This window comes from Salmo trutta, chromosome 7 (assembly GCF_901001165.1).
Source record: "Salmo trutta chromosome 7, fSalTru1.1, whole genome shotgun sequence".
Classification (NCBI taxonomy): Eukaryota; Metazoa; Chordata; class Actinopteri; order Salmoniformes; family Salmonidae; genus Salmo; species Salmo trutta.
The window spans coordinates 30,983,597-31,006,106 of record NC_042963.1 but is presented as its reverse complement, the minus strand read 5'-3'; the positions used below and the strand labels follow the sequence as shown (position 1 = coordinate 31,006,106).

The following is a 22,510-nucleotide window of genomic DNA, read 5'->3' as shown; positions in this document are numbered from 1 at the left end:
CAAATTGGTACATTCACCTTATGATATCCAGTGGAACAACCACTTTGCAATAGTGCATCTAAATCCTTTAAGGGGGGGAGGGGGGGGGGGGGTTAGAAGGATTACTTTATGCTATCCTAGGTATTCCTTGAAGAGGTGGGGTTTCAGGTGTCTCCGGAAGGTGGTGATTGACTCCGCTGTCCTGGCGTCGTGAGGGAGCTTGTTCCACCATTGGGGTGCCAGATCATTAGAAATAAGATTTTCTCCTCTTTTCTACTGTAGGTATGTAATTCAAAATCAGTTTATTCTGTTGTTGCGATTGATATTCATAAAAAACATCCCCCGGTTGAATACCCCTGGGCTACAGAGATATGTCACACCCTGATCTGTTTTACCTGTCTTTGTGCTTGTCTCCATCCTCTCCAGGTGTCGCCCATCTTCCCCATTATCCCCTTTTCCAAAGCTGCTCAACTCATTCCTCTCCCCAAGCTACCCACTGCCAAGGAGACGGCCCAGCTCATGGTGCAGCACATTTTCTGGATCCATGGACTGCCCGTTGACATGGTTTCCGACCGCGGTCCTCAGTTCTCGCTCTAGAAGTGGTGCTGCACTCTCATTGGGTCATTGGCCAGCCTGTCTTCCGGGTTCCACCACCAGTCCAACAGCCAGTCGGAGCAAGCCAACCAGGACCTTGAGACTACTCTGCGCTGGCTGGTCTCCGCCAACCCCACCACCTGGAGCCAGCAGCTTTTGTGGGTTGAATACGCCCGCAACACTCTTCCCTGCTCTGCCACGGGCCCGGTCGGCCGTCCTCATGACCACCTCCAGGTATTGATGACAAGCAGATTGCCACCGGCCCCAGGCTCCTCGGTATCGTCTCAGGCAGAAGGTATGGCTGTCCACCAGGGATCTGTCCCTCCAGGTGGAATCCCGCAAACTCTCCCCCCGGTTTATCGGTCTGTTTCCCATCTCCAAGGTCATTAGCCCCTCTGCTGTTCGTCTTCTGTTGCCCAGTACCCTCCGCATACATCCCACCTTTCATGTGTCCAGAGTTAAACCCATGACTCACAGCCTTTTGTCTCCTGTTTCCAGGCCCACCCCCCTCCCCCATCTCATCGAAGGCCAACCGGCGTACACGGTGAGGCGTCTCCTGAAGGTTCGACCTCGGGGCAGGGGTTTCCAGTACCTGGTTGACTGGGAGGGTTATGGCCCGGAGTGCGCGATAATAGCGTTTCAATCGGCGATGTCAAGCGCTCTGAGAACTTGAAGTAGTTGTTTCCCTTTGCTCTGCAAGGGCAGCGGCTTTTGTGGAGCGATAGGTAACTATGCTTTGTGGTAGGCAGTTGTGGAGGTGTGCAGAGGGTCCCTGGTTCGAGCCCAGGTAGGAGCGAGAAGAGGGACAAAAGCAACACTGTTACATTAGTGCCGTGACCCGGATCACTGGTTGCTGTGGAAAAGGAGGAGGTCAAAGGGGAGTGAGTGTAACCGGTGTGAAAAGGCTAGATAGTTAGCGGGGTGCGCGCTAATAGCGTTTCAATCGGTGACGTCACTCGCTCTGAGACCTTGAAGTAGTTGTTTCCCTTGCTCTGCAAGGCCCATGGATTTTCTAGAGTGATAGGTAACCCTGCTTTGTTCCCTTTTTGGGTGCTTATTATCCACCTGTACAGTAGGTGGCGGAATGTATATGTAATTGTTGCGAACGCCATTACACCAAAGAAGAAGAAGAACCCTGTTGCGCGCACATCCTTGCGTGGTCACGCCCCCCGAGCGTACGTGCGCGCACCCTTCTATCGCGTGGTGGTGATCATCCATATTGCTGCTAGTGGTGAAGTTTAGCTTGTAATTTAGAAGAGGCTCTCGAGCGCTTTTTAAATGTTTTAATTCCACACAAACCACTCTGCGTCTTAGACTGAATGCTATTTAGTCTAGGGGTGGAGTGGAGAAACGAGTTCATTCGAGGAATACTTCACATTTTCTTTCTTGAGTTGTAGGCGAATTTGGTGGTATCGTGAGGAAAAGGAGAAATGGCTACTCAGGTAGAGACTCTCCTACCCAACACTCCTCTTATTAAACCAGAGGAGAATGGGCATGCGAGCAAGCTGATACAGCATGGAGAGGACTGTGCTGAAAAGGGTGTGAAGCAGACATGTGTTTCCGACGAGGGTAACGTTAGCAATATGAAAACAAACAACTCGGAACAGGGTGGGATTGCAACGAAGGAGCTACGCTCTAAACAGGCAAAAGAAGAGAGTAACAATCAAGAGAAAGACACCCTGGATCAAGAGAAGCACACGATTGATCAAACGGAAGACTGTTTGAAATGCAGTAAAAATGAGTTTGCTGAAGCACCCCCGCCCAAGGTGAACCCATGGACTAAGAAAAAGAATGCGGTGACCGTGGTCAGCCTGAATGGACAATCACATCATGGTTTGTATTCTTCCCATAACAAAAATGTTCGTGTTGCCATTACTACTGCCTGGGTTTAGGGTGCATTCACCTGAATCACTTGAAGGCCAAGCATGATCTGTTGCTGTCAGATCTATGATAGTAGGGAGTTCCTCACAGGATAATGCTGCTTTGCAAGCTCCTATCTAGTATACCGCTCTAGATAGTCAACTGTATATATAGTAAGGCCTCACTCTATTTCTGTAATAGAGTGGATTGTAAGCTTCTTCCACGATATCATTTGAGTTAACGTTCAAAACATCGTACTTTGTCGTCTCTGACTGAGGACACCTGTTCTACAAATGCAATAAGATAAATGAAGCAGATGGCTAGAATAGTTTTTTTTTTACAGTGTCAGGCCTCACTAGGGTACGTTACAGGCTGAACCTAGCGAGGTTTCACATGTTGTGATATTTAAAAACCATAACGTTATCATTACACTACTGACATCGCCTGTGCAAATGACATTTTCTTTGCACATGTCTTTATTTTTGTGCCAGCTGCGGATGAAGTGACTTGGGTTGACCATCGCTTTCCCATTACAGTTGCGTGGCTAGCTATCATGGCTGTATAGACAATGTTGGCAGTAACACGATGTCTGAACTGAATCAGCAAGGCACATTAATACCTTAGCATTGTCATAGGTGGCACGGCGCTTTAACTTTTACGATTCGACGCTAGGTAACTCATGGTAGCTACTACTTTTTTTGCCGATAATTGTGAAGCACTGTTTACAGTGACATGCTGCCAAAGGACGTTTGAAGCTCCCGTTTTAATGTGAGAAAGAGTAGCCGTCCACGCTGAAGGTGAGTGCTGATGACTAACAACAACGTTTAGCAGCTGGGCCTAGCTAACGGTAGTTAGCTAATCTTCAGGCTAGAGCTAGCTAGTTGGGTAAAGCAGGCAGCTGACGGAACCCGAATCACGTTATTTAACACTACACTTATATCAGATAGTTTGACATTTATTCAGCGTTGGAAAATATTTGCGCGGTTTTATCTAACGGGATGAAAACCAATGTTTGTTTGTTTATGGAACGTCACGTGTTCATCCACCAAATGGCCAGGAACAATACTTTTATTTAAAATGTATGTTTAGGGCGAATTTCTAACAATTTCACCGTTCTGTCGTACAACGCGGCAAGTTTTGTATGATTCACCAATTGGGGGCAGATGGGTGGCTCTTGAATTGTATTGCTTTATCATATCTACAGCCGCCACATGATCACATGCTAACTTGACGTTAGCTTGATGTTAGCCAGTAAGTTAGTTAGCTCATTTGCTATGCTAGCTACCTATCAGCTTGGATGGAGACAACCCAATTCTTTTGTTGTGGACCTGTCGCCTAATACGTTCTATCATATCCTTCTGATAAAGAATAAATGAGACCCTAGTTTTATTACACTGACCAAAAATATAAACATAACATGTAAAGTGTTGATCTCATGTTTAATAAGCTGAAATAAAATATCCCAGAAATGTTCCATACACACCAAAATAATATTTCTCTCAAATGTTGTGCACAAATTGAATCAGCTTCTTGATATGCCACAAGTCAGGTGGATTGTTTATCTTTAAAGGAGAAATGCTCACTAACGGAATGTAAACAGCATGATCATTACACAGGTGCACTTTGTGCTGGGGACAATAAAAGGCCACTCTAAAATGTGCCGTTTTGTCACACAACGCCACAGATGTCTTGAGATTTCAGGGAGTGTAATTGGCATGCTGACTGCCGGAATATCAACCAGAGCTGTTGCCGGAGAATTTAATGTTCATTTATCTTCCATAAACCGCCTCCAACGTCATTTTAGGGAATTTGGCAGTACGTCCAACCGGCCTCACAACCGCCGACCACGTATAACCACGCCAGCCCAGGACCTCCACATCCAGATTTTTCACCTGTGGAATCGTCTGATACCAGTCACCCGGACAGCTGATGAAACTGGGTTTGCACAACCAAAGAATTTCTGCACAAATGGTCATGCCAGATACTATTTTCTGAAACACGCCACAACTTTAAATTTTTTTTTTTAAAGATGTGACCAACAGATGCATCATGTGAAATCCATAGATTAGGGCCTAATTCATTTAAATGTACTGATTTCCGTATATCAAATTTGATTTCACATGCATCGAATGCAACAGGTCTAGGTAGACCTTACCGTGAAATGCTTACTGACAAGCCCTTAACCAACAATGCAGTTCAAGAAAGAGTTAAGAAAATATTTACAAAATAAACTAAAGTAAAATTGTAAAATAAAAACTAACACAATAAAAATAACGAGGCTATATAGAGGGGGTAGCGGGTACCAAGTCAATGTGCTGGGGTACAGGTTAGTCAAGTTATTTTGTACATGTACAGTTTAAGTCGGAAGTTTACATACACTTATATTGGAGTCATTAAAACTTGTTTTTCAACCACTCCACACATTTCTTGTTAACAAACTATAGTTTTGGCGAGTCAGTTAGCATATCTACTTTGTGCATGACAGAAGTCATTTTTCCAACAGTTGTTTACAGCAGATTATTTAATTTATAATTCACTGTATCACAATTCCAGTGGGTCAGAAGTTTACATACACTAAGTTGACTGTGTATTTAAACAGCTTGGAAAATTCCAGAAAATGATATCATGGCTTTAGAACCTTCTTATAGGCTAATTGACATCATTTGAGTCAATTGGAGGTGTACATGTGGATGTATTTCAAGGCCTACCTTCAAACTCAGTGTATCTTTGCTTGACATCATGCGCAAAATAAATCAGGGACAAATATCATACTTTTTGGAGAAATGTCCTCTGGTCTGATGAAACAAAAATAGAACTGTTTGGCCATAATGACCATTGTTATGTTTGGAGGAAAAAGGGAGAGGCTTGCAAGCCAAAGAACACCATCCCAACTGTCAATCACGGGGGTGTCAGCATCATGTTGTGGGGGTGCTTTACTGCAGGAGGGACTGGTGCACTTCACAAAACAGATGGCATCATGAGGAGGAAAAAAATTATGTGAATATATTGAAGCAACATCTCAAGACATCAGCCAGGAAGTTAAAGCTTGGTCTCAAATGCGTCTTCCAAATGGACAATGACCAAGCATACTTCCAAAGTTGTGTCAAAATGGATTAAGGACAACAAAGTCAAGGTATTGGAGTTGCCATCACAAAGCCCTGACCTCAATCCTGCAGAGAATTTGTGGGCAGAACTGAAAATGGGTGTGCGAGCAATTAGGCCTACAAACCTGACTCTGTCAGGAGGAATGGGCCTTAATTCACCCAACATATTGTGGGAAGCTTGTGGAAGGCTACCTGAAACGTTTGACCCAAGTTAAACAACTTTAAGGTAATGCTACACTCAATTAGTATGTAAACCTCTGACCCACTGGGAATGTGATGAAATAAATAAAATCTGAAATAAATCATTCTCTGTACTATTATTCTGACATTTCACATTCTTAAAATAAAGTGGTGGTCCTAACTGACCTAAGACAGGGAATTTTACCAGGATAGAATGTCAGGAATTGTGAAACTGAGTTTAAATGTATTTGGCTAAGGTGTATGTAAACTTCCGACTTCAACTGTATGTAGCGGTAAAGTGACTGCATAGATAATAAACGGTGAGTAGCAGCAGTGTAAAAACAAATGGAGTGGGGTGTCAATGTAAATAGTCTGCTGGCCATTTGATTAATTGTTCAGCAGTCTTATGGCTTAGGGGTAGACGCTGTTAAGGAGCCCTTTGGTTCTAGACTTGGCTTTCCGGTACCGCTTGCCGTACATTAGCAGAGACAACAGTCTATGACTGGGGTGACTGGAGTCTTTGACAATTTTTTGATATGAGCTGTAACTCAGTAAAGTCTTTGAAATTGTTGCATGTTGTGTTTATATTTTTGTTCAGTGTAGTTGGTTACCTTGCTAGCAAGTTCAGTGTTATGTGTCACTATGTGTTTGACACAGATTGTGAGGAGAGCAGTGTAAAATTTGATGTGCAGTTCGCAAACTATTCATTCTTTTTGAACAAGTCTTTTAATTTAATTTTTTTTGTATGGACTCCAGTCAAGTTTTTCTGAGTGACTCGTTCATTTAAGCCGTTAATTTGATCTGCTAATGCTGTCCGCAATGAGTCCTACAGCAGGATTAATACATGCTCCTCACGCTCAGCGGCTCCAGAGACGTCCTCTGACCACCAACCTTCTGGAAAATCATGAAAGGAGAGAAGAGAAAAAAAAATACATGTTTAGAACTGATAATTGATAGCATGGTGCAAGAATGAATGAAATTAATTTATTATTGAATGTTCCGATGGACACATCTTTAAAGAACCAAAACATAAAAAGCCTCTGCTCAACAAACTCGAGAACGAATCGTTTGTGGGGGCTGCACTTCGTGAACAACATTGTACTTATCACCCTCACGGCAGCCAAACAAGGCCTTCCGCCATGAGTTGTTTACAAGTCTGGTTGCGGCCATAACTAGACCTTGTTTAAAATGTATCAATAAATGATCTGATTTGTATGCCTAGCAAACAACAAATGTACATTGTTTGAAGCACCCTTTTACAAGTCTGTCACATATGACAGCTCAGACCAGTATGATGGTAGCACTGTGGTAGTCGCTCTCACTACACTGGAAGTTAATAGGTGCACAACGGTGCAGTTGCCACTTTGCTTCTTAATATAAATCTACTAGGATTCTATAATTAAACTATTAGCTTGTTTCTTACATCAGCAAACAGCTAGTTTGTCTTTCCTTAGCAAGTTGTTCCTAAATCTTGTTAGCTGCTGATTGTTAGATGCTAATTGCTAGATAGCTAATACATGTACTGAGTAAGAGCAAGCGTAATTTAGCTTTTCAGCCTGATAATACCAGTGATGGTGTAGACCTTAATCAGCATGTTTCTGCAACAGTATTTTCTAAATCAAAGAGGTAAACGCAAAGCAAGAATATGTTAGCTACATGAAGTAGCTAAGAGAACATTCAATGTAGCCAAAGATTTTTAGGGTTCCCTAGGAAACAACTATCAACACTTTAGTTCCTACCCTGTCACAATAACTCCTCCCTGGCATTTTCATTCGTTGTCATGTCAAACAACACTGTATTTAAAGTGCCCACCATTATATTGTAACTATATAATTAGAATAGACATTCTATTTCCATGATTTCAACAGTTAACCCAAGTGTTTTGCTCTAAATCGCAAGTCAAATTGCAACGTGGTTAAAAATAAGGCCCAGATTGCTTGCCAATATCGTGTAGCCCTACGTATTAGTGTAGAAATTATCTCATATGCAGAAATTGAAAATGATGACTTTTTGGTTTAAACATTTTTTTGACGGTATTTTGTTTTTTAATAACAAAAGTTCTACATTTGCTTTATGAGTAGTGTGTGTGACCCTAGGGTGGCAACACATACATTCTAAGTTATTTCAATTGGTCTTTCTCCATTCTGATTGTTTTATACTGTTACATTTTTCAAATACCTTGATATATTATTTTGGACATATCGTCCAGCCCTAATACTGGCCATTGTCATAACGCAGGAGGATGTCTTCTCTCGAATGAGCCATTGATCATATTTTTGCAATATTCCTACCTTGAGAAATATGTAATTTGTCTCTAATCCAGGGTGCATTGCAAGGCTCCCATTGCCAGAGATGTTATAAAAAGGAATCCAATGAATGAATAATAACGCCCCACCCAGCAGACTGTCGACCAATCATGTACAGGTTGTCATGTTGCGTCATGCGGTTGCTAAACTAATCGTCTGGCAATCCCTTCTTAAAGTCAGTGTATATGTCGAGAAACTTGCCTATTTTCCTCAAGTTCGTAATGTCGCGATTCCAAAGGTATACGAAAACAAGTTCATTATCTCAGAAAAGATTTGTAATGTTGTACCACTTGTTGATGCAATTCGTGCTAATGTTGGGACGAGCGCTCCCTGTCCCAGAACGCACTACGTGGCCCATTGACATAGCATGGGCAACGTTTCCCCATCTCCTCAAAAGTGTATCTGCCGTTGCGAATGTTAGGCTCCACTCTGAGGCTAACATGAGATTGTAGAATCCTATATTGATAGAAGAGGTCGACCGATTATGACTTTTCAATACCGATACCAATTTATTGGAGGACCCAAAAAAGCTGATACCGATTACTCTGCCGATTTTTATATATTTTTTTAAAATGTAATTTTATTTATTTGTAATAATGACAATTACAACAATACTAAATGAACACTTATTTTAACTTAATATAATACATAAATAAAATCAATTTAGCCTCAAATAAATAATGAAACATGTTCAATTTGGTTTAAATAATGCAAAAACAAAGTGTTGGAGAAGAAAGTAAAAGTGCAATATGTGCCATGTAAAAAAACGAACGTTTAATTTCCTTGCTCAGAACATGAGAACATATGAAAGCTGGTGGTTCCTTTTAACATGTCTTCAATATTCCCAGGTAAGAAGTTTTAGGTTGTAGTTATTATAGGAAATATAGGACTATTTCTCTCTATACGATTTGTATTTCATATACCTTTGACTATTGGATGTTCTTATAGGCACTTTAGTATTGCCAGTGTAACAGGATAGCTTCCGTCCGTCCTTCTCCTCGCCCCTACCTGGGCTCGAACCAGGAACACTTTGACAACAGCCACCCTCGAAGCATCGTTACCCATCGCTCCACAAAAGCCGTGGCACTTGCAAAGCAAAGGGGAACAACTACTTCAAGGTCTCAGAGCGAGTGACGTCACTGATTGAAACGCTGTTAGCGCGCACCCCGCGAACTAGCTAGCCATTTCACATCAGTTACACCAGCCTAATCTCGGGAGTTGATAGGCTTGAAGTCATAAACGGCTCAATGCTTGTAGCACAGCAAAGAGCTGCTGGCAAACGCACGGAAGTGCTGTTTGAATGAATGCTTACGAGCCTGCTGCTGCCTACCACCGCTCAGACTGCTCTATCAAATATCAAACCATAGACTTAATTATAACATAATAACACACAGAAATACCAGCTGTAGGTCATTAATATGGTAAAATCTGGAAACTATAATTTCAAAAACAAAACGTTTATTTTTTCAGTGAAATACGGAACCCAACCGTTCCATATTTTATCTAACGGGTGGCATCCATAAGTTTAAATGTTCCTCTTACATTGCACAACCTTCAATGTTATGTCATAATTACGTACAATTCTGGCAAATTAGTTCGCAACGAGCCAGGCGGCCCAAAATGTTGGATATACCCTGACTCTGCGTGCAATGAACGCAAGAGAAGTGACACAATTTCCCTAGTTAAAATAAATTCATGTTAGCGGGCTATATTAACTAAATATGCAGGTTTAAAAATATATTTTTGTATTGATTTTAACCTCTCTAGGGTAGGTGGCACCAAATCGTCCCACCTACGTAACAGCCAGTGGAATCCTGTGGCGCGTTATTGAAATACCTTAGAAATGCTATTACTTCAATTTCTCAAACATGACTATTTTACAGCATTTTAAAGACAAGACTCTCGTTAATCTAACCACACTGTCCGATTTCAAAAAGGCTTTACAACGAAAGCAAAACATTAGATTATGTCAGCAGAGTACCCAGCCAGAAATAATCAGACACCCATTTTTCAAGCTAGCATATAATGTCACGTAAACCCAGAGTAAACCCAGAAGACAGCTAAATGCAGCACTAACCTTTGATCTTCATCAGATGACAACCCTAGGACATTATGTTATACAATACATGCATGTTTTGTTCAATCAAGTTCATATTTATATCAAAAACCAGCTTTTTACATTAGCATGTGACGTTCAGAACTAGCATACCCCCCGCAAACTTCCGTCAAATTTACTAACAATTTACTAAATTACTCACGATAAACGTTCACAAAAAGCATAACAATTATTTTAAGAATTATTGATACAGAACTCCTCTATGCACTCGATATGTCCGATTTTAAAATAGCTTTTCGGTGAAAGCACATTTTGCAATATTCTAAGTAGATAGCCCGGCATCACAGGGCTAGCTATTTAGACACCCAGCAAGTTTAGCCTTCACCAAACTCCGATTTACTATTAGAAAAGTTTGATTACCTTTGGTGTTCTTCGTCAGAATGCACTCCCAGGACTTCTACTTCAATAACAAATGTTGGTTTGGTCCCAAATAATCCATAGTTATGTTCCAACAGCGGCGTTTTGTTCGTGCGTTCAAGACACTATCCGAATGGTAAATAAGGGTCACGCGCACGGCACATTTCGTGACAAAAGATTTCTAAATATTTCATTACCATACTTCGAAGCATGTCAACCGCTGTTTAAAATCAATTTTTATGCAACTTTTCTCGTAAAAAAGCGATAATATTCCGACCGGGAATCTGCAATTAGGTAAACAGACGAAAGAAAATAAAGCATGGGGTCGACTTGGGCACGCGCCTAAGCCCTTTGTCCTCTGATCGGCCACTTGGCAAAGGCGATAATGTGTTTCAGCCAGAGGCTGCCTCGATATCGTTCAGCTTTTTCCTGGGCTCTGAGAGCCTATGGGAGCCGTAGGAAGTGTCACGTTACAGCTAAGATCCTCAGTCTTCAATAAACAGAGGCAAGAATAACAACACCTTGTCAGACGGGCCACTTCCTGCATGAAATCTTCTCAGGTTTTTGCCTGCCATATGAGTTCTATTATACTCACAGACACCATTCAAACAGTTTTAGAAACTTTAGGGTGTTTTCTATCCAAAGCCAATAATTATATGCATATTCTAGTTACTGGGCAGGAGTAGTAACCAGATTAAATCGGGTACGTTTTTTATCCGGCCGTGTAAATACTGCCCCCTACCCCTAACAGGTTAAGAAAGGCGTAGATGTTTATGGTTAGGTACACATTGGTGCAACGACAGTGCTTTTTAAATCACCGTTTGGCGAAGTAGGCTATGATAAATGAACAGGCACCGCATCGATTATATGCAACGCAGGACAAGCTAGAAAAACTAGTAATATCATCAACCATGTTTAGTTAACTAGTGATTATGTTAAGATTGATATTTTTTTTATAAGATAAGTTTAATGCTGGCTAGCACCTTACCTTGGCTCCTTGCTGCAGTCGCATAACAGGTAGACAGCCTGTCACGCAGTCTCCTCGTGGAGTGCAATGTAATCGGCCATGATCGGTGTCCAAAAATGCTGATTACTGATTGTTATGAAAACTTGAAATCGGCCCTAATAAATTGGCCATTCCGATTAATCGGTCGACCTCTAATTGATAGCTGTAAAATTGCCTAAACAAACTACACTAACTAGCAACTTTACAAGATGATATCGTCTGGTATTATTCTGTGTAGTTATATTTGCTAGCTAGCCTGCCAGCCCACAGGGAGAGCATTACATTATGGGTTTTGTAGTCGACTTGAGCAGCAACAGATTTCCACAAGCACAAGTAAAAAATAAATAAGCCAAGCATCTCACACTTATTCTCCCTTTCCCCTCCATGTATCACTCACTCAATTGCGTACCGACCCCTCCCTCTACACACGTGTGCTTAGTGCGCATACAATCATCATTAGGCCTACAGAAATAAATGCGTATACAAACGTATTGTAACGACCCTGGGTTCATAAGCGCGGATATCGACTCTGCCGCTCGAGCATGCTTTTGCGGCACAGACGATAGCCCGCTGGACTTCGGGCCAGAAGGTCGAGGGTTCGAGACCTGCTCCCTGCCTGTTTCATTACAGTATCTAACTGATGGGATACCCAAGCTACATTCCTTGCCTAATGACGACAGTTTTATTACAAATTCAAAATAGACTGCTTGAATGAAGTAGGGAAATATGTGTTACCACAACCTGCAGTTTTGGAATAATTGCGTCCCGTCTATTTTCAGCTTAGGCTACTTTGCAGGTGTCACTAGATACCACAGCCACAATGTCAAAATGATAACAACAAAAATTTGCTTTTGGGTCTTAATTTAGGATTAGACAAAAGTTTAGCAGTATGGTTAGGGGTAACAGTTAGGTTTAAAATCTGATTTGAACAAGATACATGTTAGTAATAAGCAGGGTTTATAACTTTGTGGCTGTGGTAACTAGTGAAGACCCTACTTTACGAACTGCTAGTGCCATTTTGAATTGTTTAGCCCAGGCCAGTGGTTCCCAAACTTTTTATAGTCCCGTACCCCTTCAAACATTCAACCTCCAGCTGCGTACCAGGGTCAGCGCACTCTCAAATGTTGTTTTTTGCCATCACTTCGTGGGAAGTGACAAAGAGCTCTAATAGGACCAGGGCACAAATACTAATGAATAATTTTGCTCTTAGCAATCTTACATATAAAACCTTATTTGTTCATCAAAAATTGTGAATAACTCACCACAGGTTAATGAGAAGGGCGTGCTTGAAAGGATGCACATAACTCTGCAATGTTGGGTTGTATTGGAGAGAGTCTGTCTTTAAATCATTTTCCACACACAGTCTGTGCCTGTATTTAGTTTTCATGCGAGTGAGGGCCGAGAATCCACTCTCACGTAGGTACATGGTTGCAAAGGGCATCAATGTCTTAACCTCTCTAGGGTAGGGGGCAGTATTTGCACGGCCGGATAAAAAACGTACCTGATTTTAATCTGGTTATTACTACTGCCCAGAAACTAGAATATGCATATAATTGTTTGATTTGGATAGAAAACACCCTAAAGTTTCTAAAACTGTTTGAATGGTGTCTGTGAGTATAACATAACTCATATGGCAGGCAAAAACATGAGAAGATTCCTTACAGGAAGTGGCCTGTCTGACCATTTCTTGGCCTTCTACACTCTCTTTATTGAAAACTGAGGATCTCGGCTGTAACGTGACACTTCCTACGGCTCCCATAGGCTCTCAGAAGGCGGCAGAACGTTGAATGATGTCTTTGCAGGCCATGGCTGAAAAACAGTAGCGCATTTGGTAAGTGGTCGATCTGAGAACAATGAGACTGGGGTGGGCGTGCACGAGAAGAGTCCATTTTAGATTTTCAGTCTTTGAACAAAAACAGGGTTTCCCGGTCGGAATATTATCGCTTTTTTACGAGAAAAATTGCATAAAAATTGATTTTAAACAGCGGTTGACATGCTTCGAAGTACGGTAATGGAATATTTAGACATTTTTTGTCACGAAACGCGCCGGGCGCGTCACCCTTCGTTACCCTTCGGATAGTGTCTTGAACGCACGAACAAAACAGAGGATATTTGAACATAACTATGGATTATTTTGAACCAAACCAACATTTGTTATTGAAGTAGAAGTCCTGGGAGTGCATTCTGACGAAGAACAGCAAAGGTAATAACATTTTTCTTATAGTAAATCTGAGTTTGGTGAGTGCCAAACTTGGTGGGTGTGTAAATAGCTCGGCATCACAGGGCTAGCTATCTACTCAGAATATTGCAAAATGTGCTTTCACCGAAAAGCTATTTTAAAATCTGACATAGCGAGTGCATAAAGGAGTTCTGTATCTATAATTCTTAAAATATTTGTTATGTATTTTGTAAACGTTTATCGTGAGTAATTTAGTAAATTCACCGGAAGTTTGCGGTGTGTATGCTAGTTCTGAACGTCACATGCTAATGTAAAAAGCTGGTTTTTGATATAAATATGAACTTGATTGAACAAAACATGCATGTATTGTATAACATAATGTCCTAGGATTGTCATCTGATGACGATCATCAAAGGTTAGTGCTGCATTTAGCTGTGGTTTGGGTTTATGTGACATTATATGCTAGCTTGAAAAATGGGTGTCTGATTATTTCTGGCTGGGTACTCTGCTGACATAATCTAATGTTTTGCTTTCTTTGTAAAGCCTTTTTGAAATCGGACAGTGTGGTCAGATTATTAACGAGAGTCTTGCCTTTAAAATGGTGTAAAATAGTCATATGTTTGAGAAATTGAAGTAATAGCATTTCTAAGGTATTTGAATATCGCGCCACGGGATTCCACTGGCTGTTGAGTAGGTGGGACGATTTCGTCCCACATACCCTAGAGAGGTTAACAGCACGATTTGCCAAGGCAAGAAACTGTAAGGGCAGCCCAATCCATAAATCTGGCAGTGGCTTCTGATTTAAATGACATTTTCACAGAACCTCCTGTTGCAATTTCTGTCAAGTTCAGATATCGGTAAGTAGACAGGAGGCAGGGCATGAAGGGATAACGAATCCAGTTGTTTGTTGTCAGTTTCGGGAAAGCACCTGCGTAATTGCACACCCAGCTTACTCACGACCTTGGCTATATCACATTTGACATTGTCCGTAAGCTTGTTCATTTGCACACAAAAAATCATACAATGATGGAAAGACCTGCGTGTTGTCCTTGTTAATGCAGACAGAAAAGAGCTTCAACTTCTTAATCATAGCCTCAATTTTGTCCCGCACATTGAATATAGTTGCAGAGAGTCCCTGTAATCCTAGATTCAGATAATCCAGTCGAGACAAAACATCACCCAGATAGGCCAGTCGTGTGAGAAACTCATCATGCAAGCGGTCAGACAAGTGAAAATTATGTTTAGTAAAGATAACTTGAAGCTTGTTTCTCAATTAAAAAAAAAAACTTTTCAATACTTTGCCCCATTATAACCAGCGCACTTCTGTATGTTGTAAAAGCGTTACATGGTCGCTGCCCATATCATTGCGTAATGCAGAAAATACACAAGTTCAGGGGCCTTGCTTTAACATAAAGGTGCCGTCGGGAGCCACTGCTTACACGCGCGTTACCACTCCACTATGTCTCCCTGTCATGGCTTTTGCGTCATCAGTACAGATACCAACACATCTTGACCACCAAAGTCCATTTGATGCAACAAAACTGTCCAGTACTTTAAAAATATCCTCTCATGTCCTGGTTTGCAGAAGGATGTCTTCCTTAATTGACCCCCCATAAACGTAACGGACATATACCAGGAGCTGTGCCAGGCCCACCACGTCTGTTGACTTATCCAGCTGTAACACATAGAATTCACTGGCTTGTATGCAAAGCAGTAATTGTTTCAAAACATGTCACTGATGCGTCGTGAAAGTGTTGTTTGATGAAGGCATTGTCTGTATAGCTTTTTTGGCCTTTTCCCCCAGCGTTGTCCCAGCCATATCTGCGGCGGCAGGAAGAATTAAGTCTTTGACAATGGTATGGGGCTTGCCTGTCCTAGCCACTCGGTAGCTCACCATATAAGACACTTCTAGCCCCTTCTTATTAATGGTATCTGTTGCTTTTATACATGTCTTACTACTCGAAAGTCGAGTGCCTTATTTTTCACATTGTCATGTTTCTAAATGTATGCACGAGTGAAGGTTTCCCGCGAGATAGTAACGGTTAATGTGATTGGATGTTAATTATTTGACTAGGCTACCTGTATTTGACATTGTGTTGTTATTTCACTGAACACGACATGGTTTAATTTTATTTTTGGTAGTGAAACGAGGCTACTCAGGCGAGGGGGGAAAAAAACGTACCCTATTGTATAGCCCAAATTTTTCTTTAAAAATATATATATTTTTTGCCTTTTATGAATGTGTTATTCAATGCGCTTGTCTGGGCTATAGTAGTAAAAGCCAAATTATTTTTTGATACCTACAATTAAAAATGATATGGCTAAATGAACCATAGTAGACCATCTTAAAACAATTCCATATGTCAGCTTAGACTTTTAAGAATGAACAAAACAAGGCTATGCTGTTGCTTAGGCTTCTACAAGCAAGCGCCACTGCTGATCTTACTACCTTTTTGAAGATTGTATTCCACTATATAATATAACCAGTTAATATTACGATTTCAATAAATTCATCTTAAATGGCACTTCTCTTTTTTAATCAGCTAAATATACACCTTGCCAAAAGTATGTGGACACCTGCTCGTCGAACATCGCATTCCAAGATCATGGGCCTTAATATGGATTTGGTCCCCCCCTTTTCTGCTATAACAGCCAGCACTCTTCTGGGAAGGCTTTCCACTAGATGTTGGAACATTGCTGAGGGGACTTGCTTCCATTCAGCCATGAACATTATTGAGGTCGGGCACTGATGTTGGGCGATTAGACCCAGCTTGGTGTTGGAATTCATCCCAAAGGTGTTCAATGGGGTTGAGGTCAGGGCTCTGTGCAGGCCAGTCAAGTTCTTCCACACCGATCTTGACAAACCATTTCTGTCGGGGCCTCGCACAGTGGCGTTGTCATGCTGAAACAGGAAAGGGCCTTCCTCAAACTGTTGCCACTAAGTTGCAAGAACGGAATCGTCTCGGATGTCATTGTATGCTGTAGCGTTAAGATTTCCCTTCACTGGAACTAAGGGTCCTAGCCTGACCATGAAAAACAGCCCCAGACCATTCTTTCTCCTCCACCAAACTTTACAGTTGGCACTATGCATTTGGGCAGGTAGCATTCTACTGGCATCCGCCAAACCCAGAATCGTCCGTCGGATTGTTACATGGGGAAGGGTGATTCATCACTCCAGAGAACGCGTTTCCACTGCTCCAGAGTCCAATGGCGGCAAGCTTTACACCACTCCAGCCGACCCTTGGCATTGCGCATGGTGATGTTAGGCTTGTGTGCGGCTGCTCGACCATGGAAACCGATTTAATGAAGCTCCTGATGAACAGTTCTTGTGCTGATGTTGGTTGCAGAGGCAGTTTGTAACTCTGTAGCAAATGTTGCAACGAAGGACAGATGATTTTTACGCACTTCAGCACTCAGCAGTCCCGTTCTGTGAGCTTTTGGGGCTTACCACTTTGCTGCTGAGCTGTTGTTGCTCCTAGACATTTCCACTTCACAATAACAGGGCTTACAGTTGACTGGGGAACCTCTAGCAGGGCAGGAATTTTACCAACTGACTTCTTGGAAAGGTGGCATCCTATGACCGTGCCATGTTGAAAGTCACTGAGATCTTCAGTAAAGCCATTCTATTGCCAATGTTTGTCTATGGAGATAGCATGGCTGTGTGCTCGATTTTATACACCTTTCAGCAACTCGTGTGGCTGAAATGGCCAAATCCACTAATTTGAAGGGGTGTCCACATACCTTTGTATATGGTGTATATGAGGCAATTAGGATTTATCTGTAATAGTTATGATAAATTAGGCATTGTTGCACACTGTTGGCATATAGATAAACGTGCACTTATTTTTCCAGTGTGGGCCTGTTTTTATTAGAATACTGAAAACAATCAGGCGAGGCCACGAACAATAAAAGAATGTCATGCCCATCCCTAGACTGTAGGCTGCAATAAAGTTACAACTGTGATCCTCTTCTTTTGGCTTTTTATTTTTGCCATGAAGTGTTTACTATATGCTGTAACAGCTGTTTGTTTTAAACCCAGCAGCACAGCTTTGAAGGGGTTCTTCTCAGTGATGGGGAAGACATTAGCTGGGTCTAGGTTTGTGGTGGAATAGGCAATTCTTTCACATCAATTTAAATTTTTCTTCCAAAGCATAATGCTCTTGACCAGATGGTGGTATGCACTATGCAGCTCTAATCATTAGTTTAGAAAGCTACTTTTTGGTTCACTGAGTTACTTGCTTAGTATAGCAAAAAGCTAAACTCTGGGTAGTGAAGTTCTCCCTTCCTCTCTCTCAGCTGTTTATATCAGCCCGTCTACCCAGGTCTCTCAGCGCCTCTATTACATTATTTGGGGAGAACCCTGCACTAGTGTACCTGTAGACTTCCAGCCATTGCGCTAATGCTAGTTAGCATTGGCTCGTGAAATTACCTAGTTCCTTCATACTGCACGCAGAGACATAAACATGGTATCCACGAGTTCCAGAATCTTGCAATATCCCTTTAAAGAGTTGCATCTGTTTTGGGCTCAGCGACACGGACACATCCCAGTGAAAGCACACTGTTCTTCAGATGGGAGTGCTGGCCTATGCCTAGGGTGTGTGTTGCTGTCGCCTCAGGCAGAGGCACAGTGACCTCTTTCCTGCTCAGCCAGCACTCCAGTGTTTGAGCCTGTTACTCAGCTGGTGATGTCACCCTACTGATCATGTGACGCTAGTGAGTGTCTTCGAGATGTGTGTGAGAGAGGGAGGGAGTGTATGGCTGCTGCTGTCTTTTCCTCCATGTTTGGTTCTCACTGACCTCCGCTGTCATGGTGTTGCAGCAGCTCTGCTCCTCAGATCTAATCTAGGACACTACTGTCTGTTGAAATGCCTTCGATGCAGCCCGCTACAGACTGCTTTCTATTTCAGTTGATTCGTTATCTTCCCCCGAGCCCAGTTCTTGTGCAGCTTCTGTCAGAATAAGTGCTGATAGACAAAACAACATTTCTTTGATGTCTTTCATGTCTGATGCAGTTGGTAGTGTTGGGAATTTAGCAAGCATGTCTCACATGCTCTAATTAAGCTCTGACATATCCCATTTCTAGGTTGCTTGCTTTGCTCATGTCTTGGTTGCATTTCTTACATTGGCTAGCTACACCACGGAGTGCAGTACATTGGCAGTGGCCCTATTCGTTCTCTCTGTCTGGTGGCTCTCCGCTCATTAATGGGGTTTGATTTAATATTGCCCCCTGGTACAGTGTTTAAGACCTCGGTGCCTATGTGGCACAATGCTTATTCATAGCCCCCATATCCTGTGGGATATTTTTTGTTGCTGATTTCAGGTTATTCCTCTGAGAATTAAGCTGTCTCCACCTGAAGAGGTTTGGCGGGGAGGGAGGTGGCTGTGTATAAGAGAGTAGGATGGGAGTAGGGAGTGACTGACACGAGGTGGATAGTGGGATACTGGTGGGAGCGGCCAATACAGTTGGCTAATGCTAATCATTGCGTCTGGCTGTCTGTGTACACGACAAGCTGCAGACTTGGCTCTGATCTGACTGCAGGGTGGGAGTGAGATGGAGACGTAGAGAAATAGAGAGGGAGGGAGATAATGATTGAGAGAGAGAGGGTGGAAAGGTAGGGGGTGGCTGGAAGGCCGCGGCTGGACAGAGTGCTGCGATTCCCAGGATCTGTCATAGAGCTGCAGCCCATGAGGTTGACCAGGGTTTTTCTGGATCAAAATTAGGTTTAGGTGGTTGGTGTGGCAGTTTTCAAGCTAATTTCCTGAAATTCAACACATTTTGCCATGGCTTATGCTGTGTTCTTATGCTATGAGTGACTCAAACATTACAATCAGTGCAATGACAAAGTACCTCAATCTATAATATTTTGAATGTCAGATTCTCCCTGACTGTCTAGCCTTTATTTTGGTGATTTGTTAGTTCTCAAAGAGGATTTAAAAATGCACTCGGTGGCCAGTTTATTGGGCCAGCTCATGAAAATGGGTTCGCTCTGACAGACAGTGAGTCACGTGGCTGTGGCTTGCTATATAAAGCAGGCAGACAGGCATTGAGGCATTCAGTTACTGTTCCATTGAACACTAGAATGGGCAAAACGAGTGACCTAAGCGACTTTGTTCTAATATCTCAAACGGCCAGCCTCCTGGGCTTTTCACGCACGACAGTGTCGAGGGTTAACTGAGAATGGTGTGACAAACAAAACATCCAGTCTGGCAGTCCAGTGGGTGAAAACAGCTCGATGAGAGAGTTCAAAAGAGAATGGCAAGAATTGTAACTGGTAGGTCACAAACGGTCAAATAACGGTGCAGAACGGCATCTCGGAACGTACAACTTGTCGGTCCTTGTTACAGATGGGGTTTATTGCAGCAGACGACCACATTGGTTTCCACTCCTGTCAGCTAAAAATGAGAAAAGGTGTCTCCAGTGGGCACGTGATCACCAACACTGGACAATTGAAGAGTGGAAAAACATTGCCTAGACCGATGCATCTCGGTTCTTGTTGCGTCACGCTGGTGGCAGAGTCAGGATTTGAGTCCATGGCCCCATCCTGTCTGGTGACAACGGTTAACCTCTCTAGGGTAGGTGGGACGAAATCGGGTACGTTTTTTAATCCGGCCGTGTAAATACTGCCCCCTGTCCCTAACAGGCTGGTGGTGTAATGGTGTAGGGAATGTTTTCCTGGCACACGTTAAGTTCCTTGATAACAATTGAGAAACGTTTGAACGCCACACCTTGTAGAATCCATGACCCCAGAGAATTCAGGCTGTTCTGAAGGTGGGTCTGACCGGGTATTGTACGAAAATGTATGTACTCACCACTGTAAATCGCTCTGGATGAGGGTGTCTGCGATATCACTCAAATGTAAAATGTACCTAAAAAAACTAGCCACTTGGTGTATATAGGTCCATTTATCTCCATTATTAACGTTTTCATTAACGTTTTACCGTTACAAATATTTTTGTTAATATTTGGTTGTTTGGACTTAGTATAGTTTTCTATGCAGGAAATACCCTGTTGACGATTCCTCATAAGTGGAGGCTGGACCATAGCGGCTTGCTGCTGGGCTGAACACACCCAAGCTGGAGTGGTGGAACAGAACACTCTTCTCCTTGCAATCATACGTTTGAGCATGTTGCTATACATCCCTTGAAGCTGTAACCACAGTCAGATTTTGTTTAGGGGTTCTAGCCAGCAAAAATGGGTAAAACCCTATTGTATTGGTTGCCTATTATTATTTGGGTTCCTCTGTCAATTTTGTTTAAAAATGCAAATTTCCGTGAGATCGTAAGTCCCAGGAGGGTGCAACTTTGCAAGATGGTAAAAGGCCATGGGCCACACCCTCTCATGCGATCTCATGCCAATTGGCCACATGGTGGCGCTAAAACAAGCAGCTGAAAATGCAAACTGTGACCTAGTCCCCTGAAATTCGTTACATACATTGCCTTCAGAAAGTATTCACACCCCTTAACTTTTTCCACATTCTGTTGTTACAGCCTGAATTTTAAATAGAGATTTTTTGGTCACTGGCATACACACGAGTGGCGCAGCGGTCTAAGGTACTGCATCTCAGTGCAAGAGACGTCACTGCAGTCCCTGGTTCGAATCCAGGCTGCATCACATCTGGCCGTGATTGGGAGTCCCATAGGGCGGCGCGCAATTGGCCCAGCGTCGTCCGGGTTTGGCCGGGGTAGGCCGTCATTGTAAATAAGAATTTGTTCTAAACTGACTTGACAAGTTAAATAATTAAATAAAAATAAACACACAATACCCCATAATGACATAATGGTATTGTTTAAAAAATATATACAAATATATATATCAATGAAAAGCTGAAATGTCTTGTCAGTAAGTGTTCAACCCCTTTTATGGCAAGTCTAAATAAGTTCAGGTGTAAAAATGTGCTTAACAAGTCACATAAGTTGCATGGACTCACTGTGTGCAATAAGTGTTTAACATTTACTTTTTTAATAACAACCACATCTCTGTACCCCACCATTATCTATGGTCCCTCAGTCGAGCAGTGAATTTCAAACACAAATTCAACCACAAAGACCAGGAAGGTTTTCCAATACCTTGCCGAGAAGGGCACCAATTGGTAGATACATTTTTTTTTTTAAGGAAATCAGACATTGAATATCCCTTTGAGCAAGGTGAAGTTATTAATTACACTTTGGATGTTGTATCAATACACCCAGTCATTTCAAAGATGCATGCGTCTTCCTACCTCATTTGCCGGAGAGGAAGGAAACCACTCAGGGATTTCACCCTGAGGCCAATGGTGACTTTAAAACAGAGTTTAATGGCTGTGATAAGAGAACTAAGGATGGATCAGTAGCATTGTAGTTACTCCACAACACTAACCTAAATGACAGAGTGAAAAAGAAGCCTGTACAGAATAAACATTTCCAAAACATGCATCCTGTTTGCAACAAGGCACTAAAGTAATGCTGCAACAGCAAAAAATGTCCTGAATGCGAACTTATGTTTGGGGCAAATCCAATACATTACTGAATACCACTCTACAAATTTACAAGCATAGTGGTGGCTGCATCATGTTATGTGTATGCTTGTAATCGTTAAAGACTTAGGAGTTTTTCAGGATAAAAAATAAACAGAATGAAGCTAATCACATGCAAAATCCTAGAGGAAAACCTGGTTCAGTCTGATTTCCACCAGACACTGGGAGATGAATTCACCTTTCAGCAGGACAATAACCTAAAACACAAGGCCAAATCTACACTGGAGTTCCTTACCAAGAAGACAGTGAATGTTCCTGAGTGGAAGAGTTAGTTTTGACTTAAATCTGTTTGAAAATCTATGGCAAGACTTAAATG

General features: G+C 42.2%; 1 protein-coding gene across 4 annotated transcripts in view; it reads left to right on the top strand.

The window, feature by feature from the left end:
- Positions 1–1,742: 1,742 nt before the first annotated feature.
- LOC115197227 (La ribonucleoprotein 1, translational regulator) overlaps positions 1,743–22,510 on the top strand; it is a 111,210-nt gene continuing 90,442 nt past the window's right edge. For 3 of the 4 annotated variants that reach the window (XM_029758560.1, XM_029758562.1, XM_029758559.1), the window contains exon 1: positions 1,743–2,406. In XM_029758560.1, coding sequence (XP_029614420.1) covers positions 2,004–2,406 — 403 coding nt within the window. In that variant the 5' untranslated portion in view covers positions 1,743–2,003. Of the gene's footprint in view, positions 2,407–2,871; positions 3,231–22,510 lie in introns of those variants that run through there. The other variant, XM_029758563.1, reaches the window with a different exon arrangement.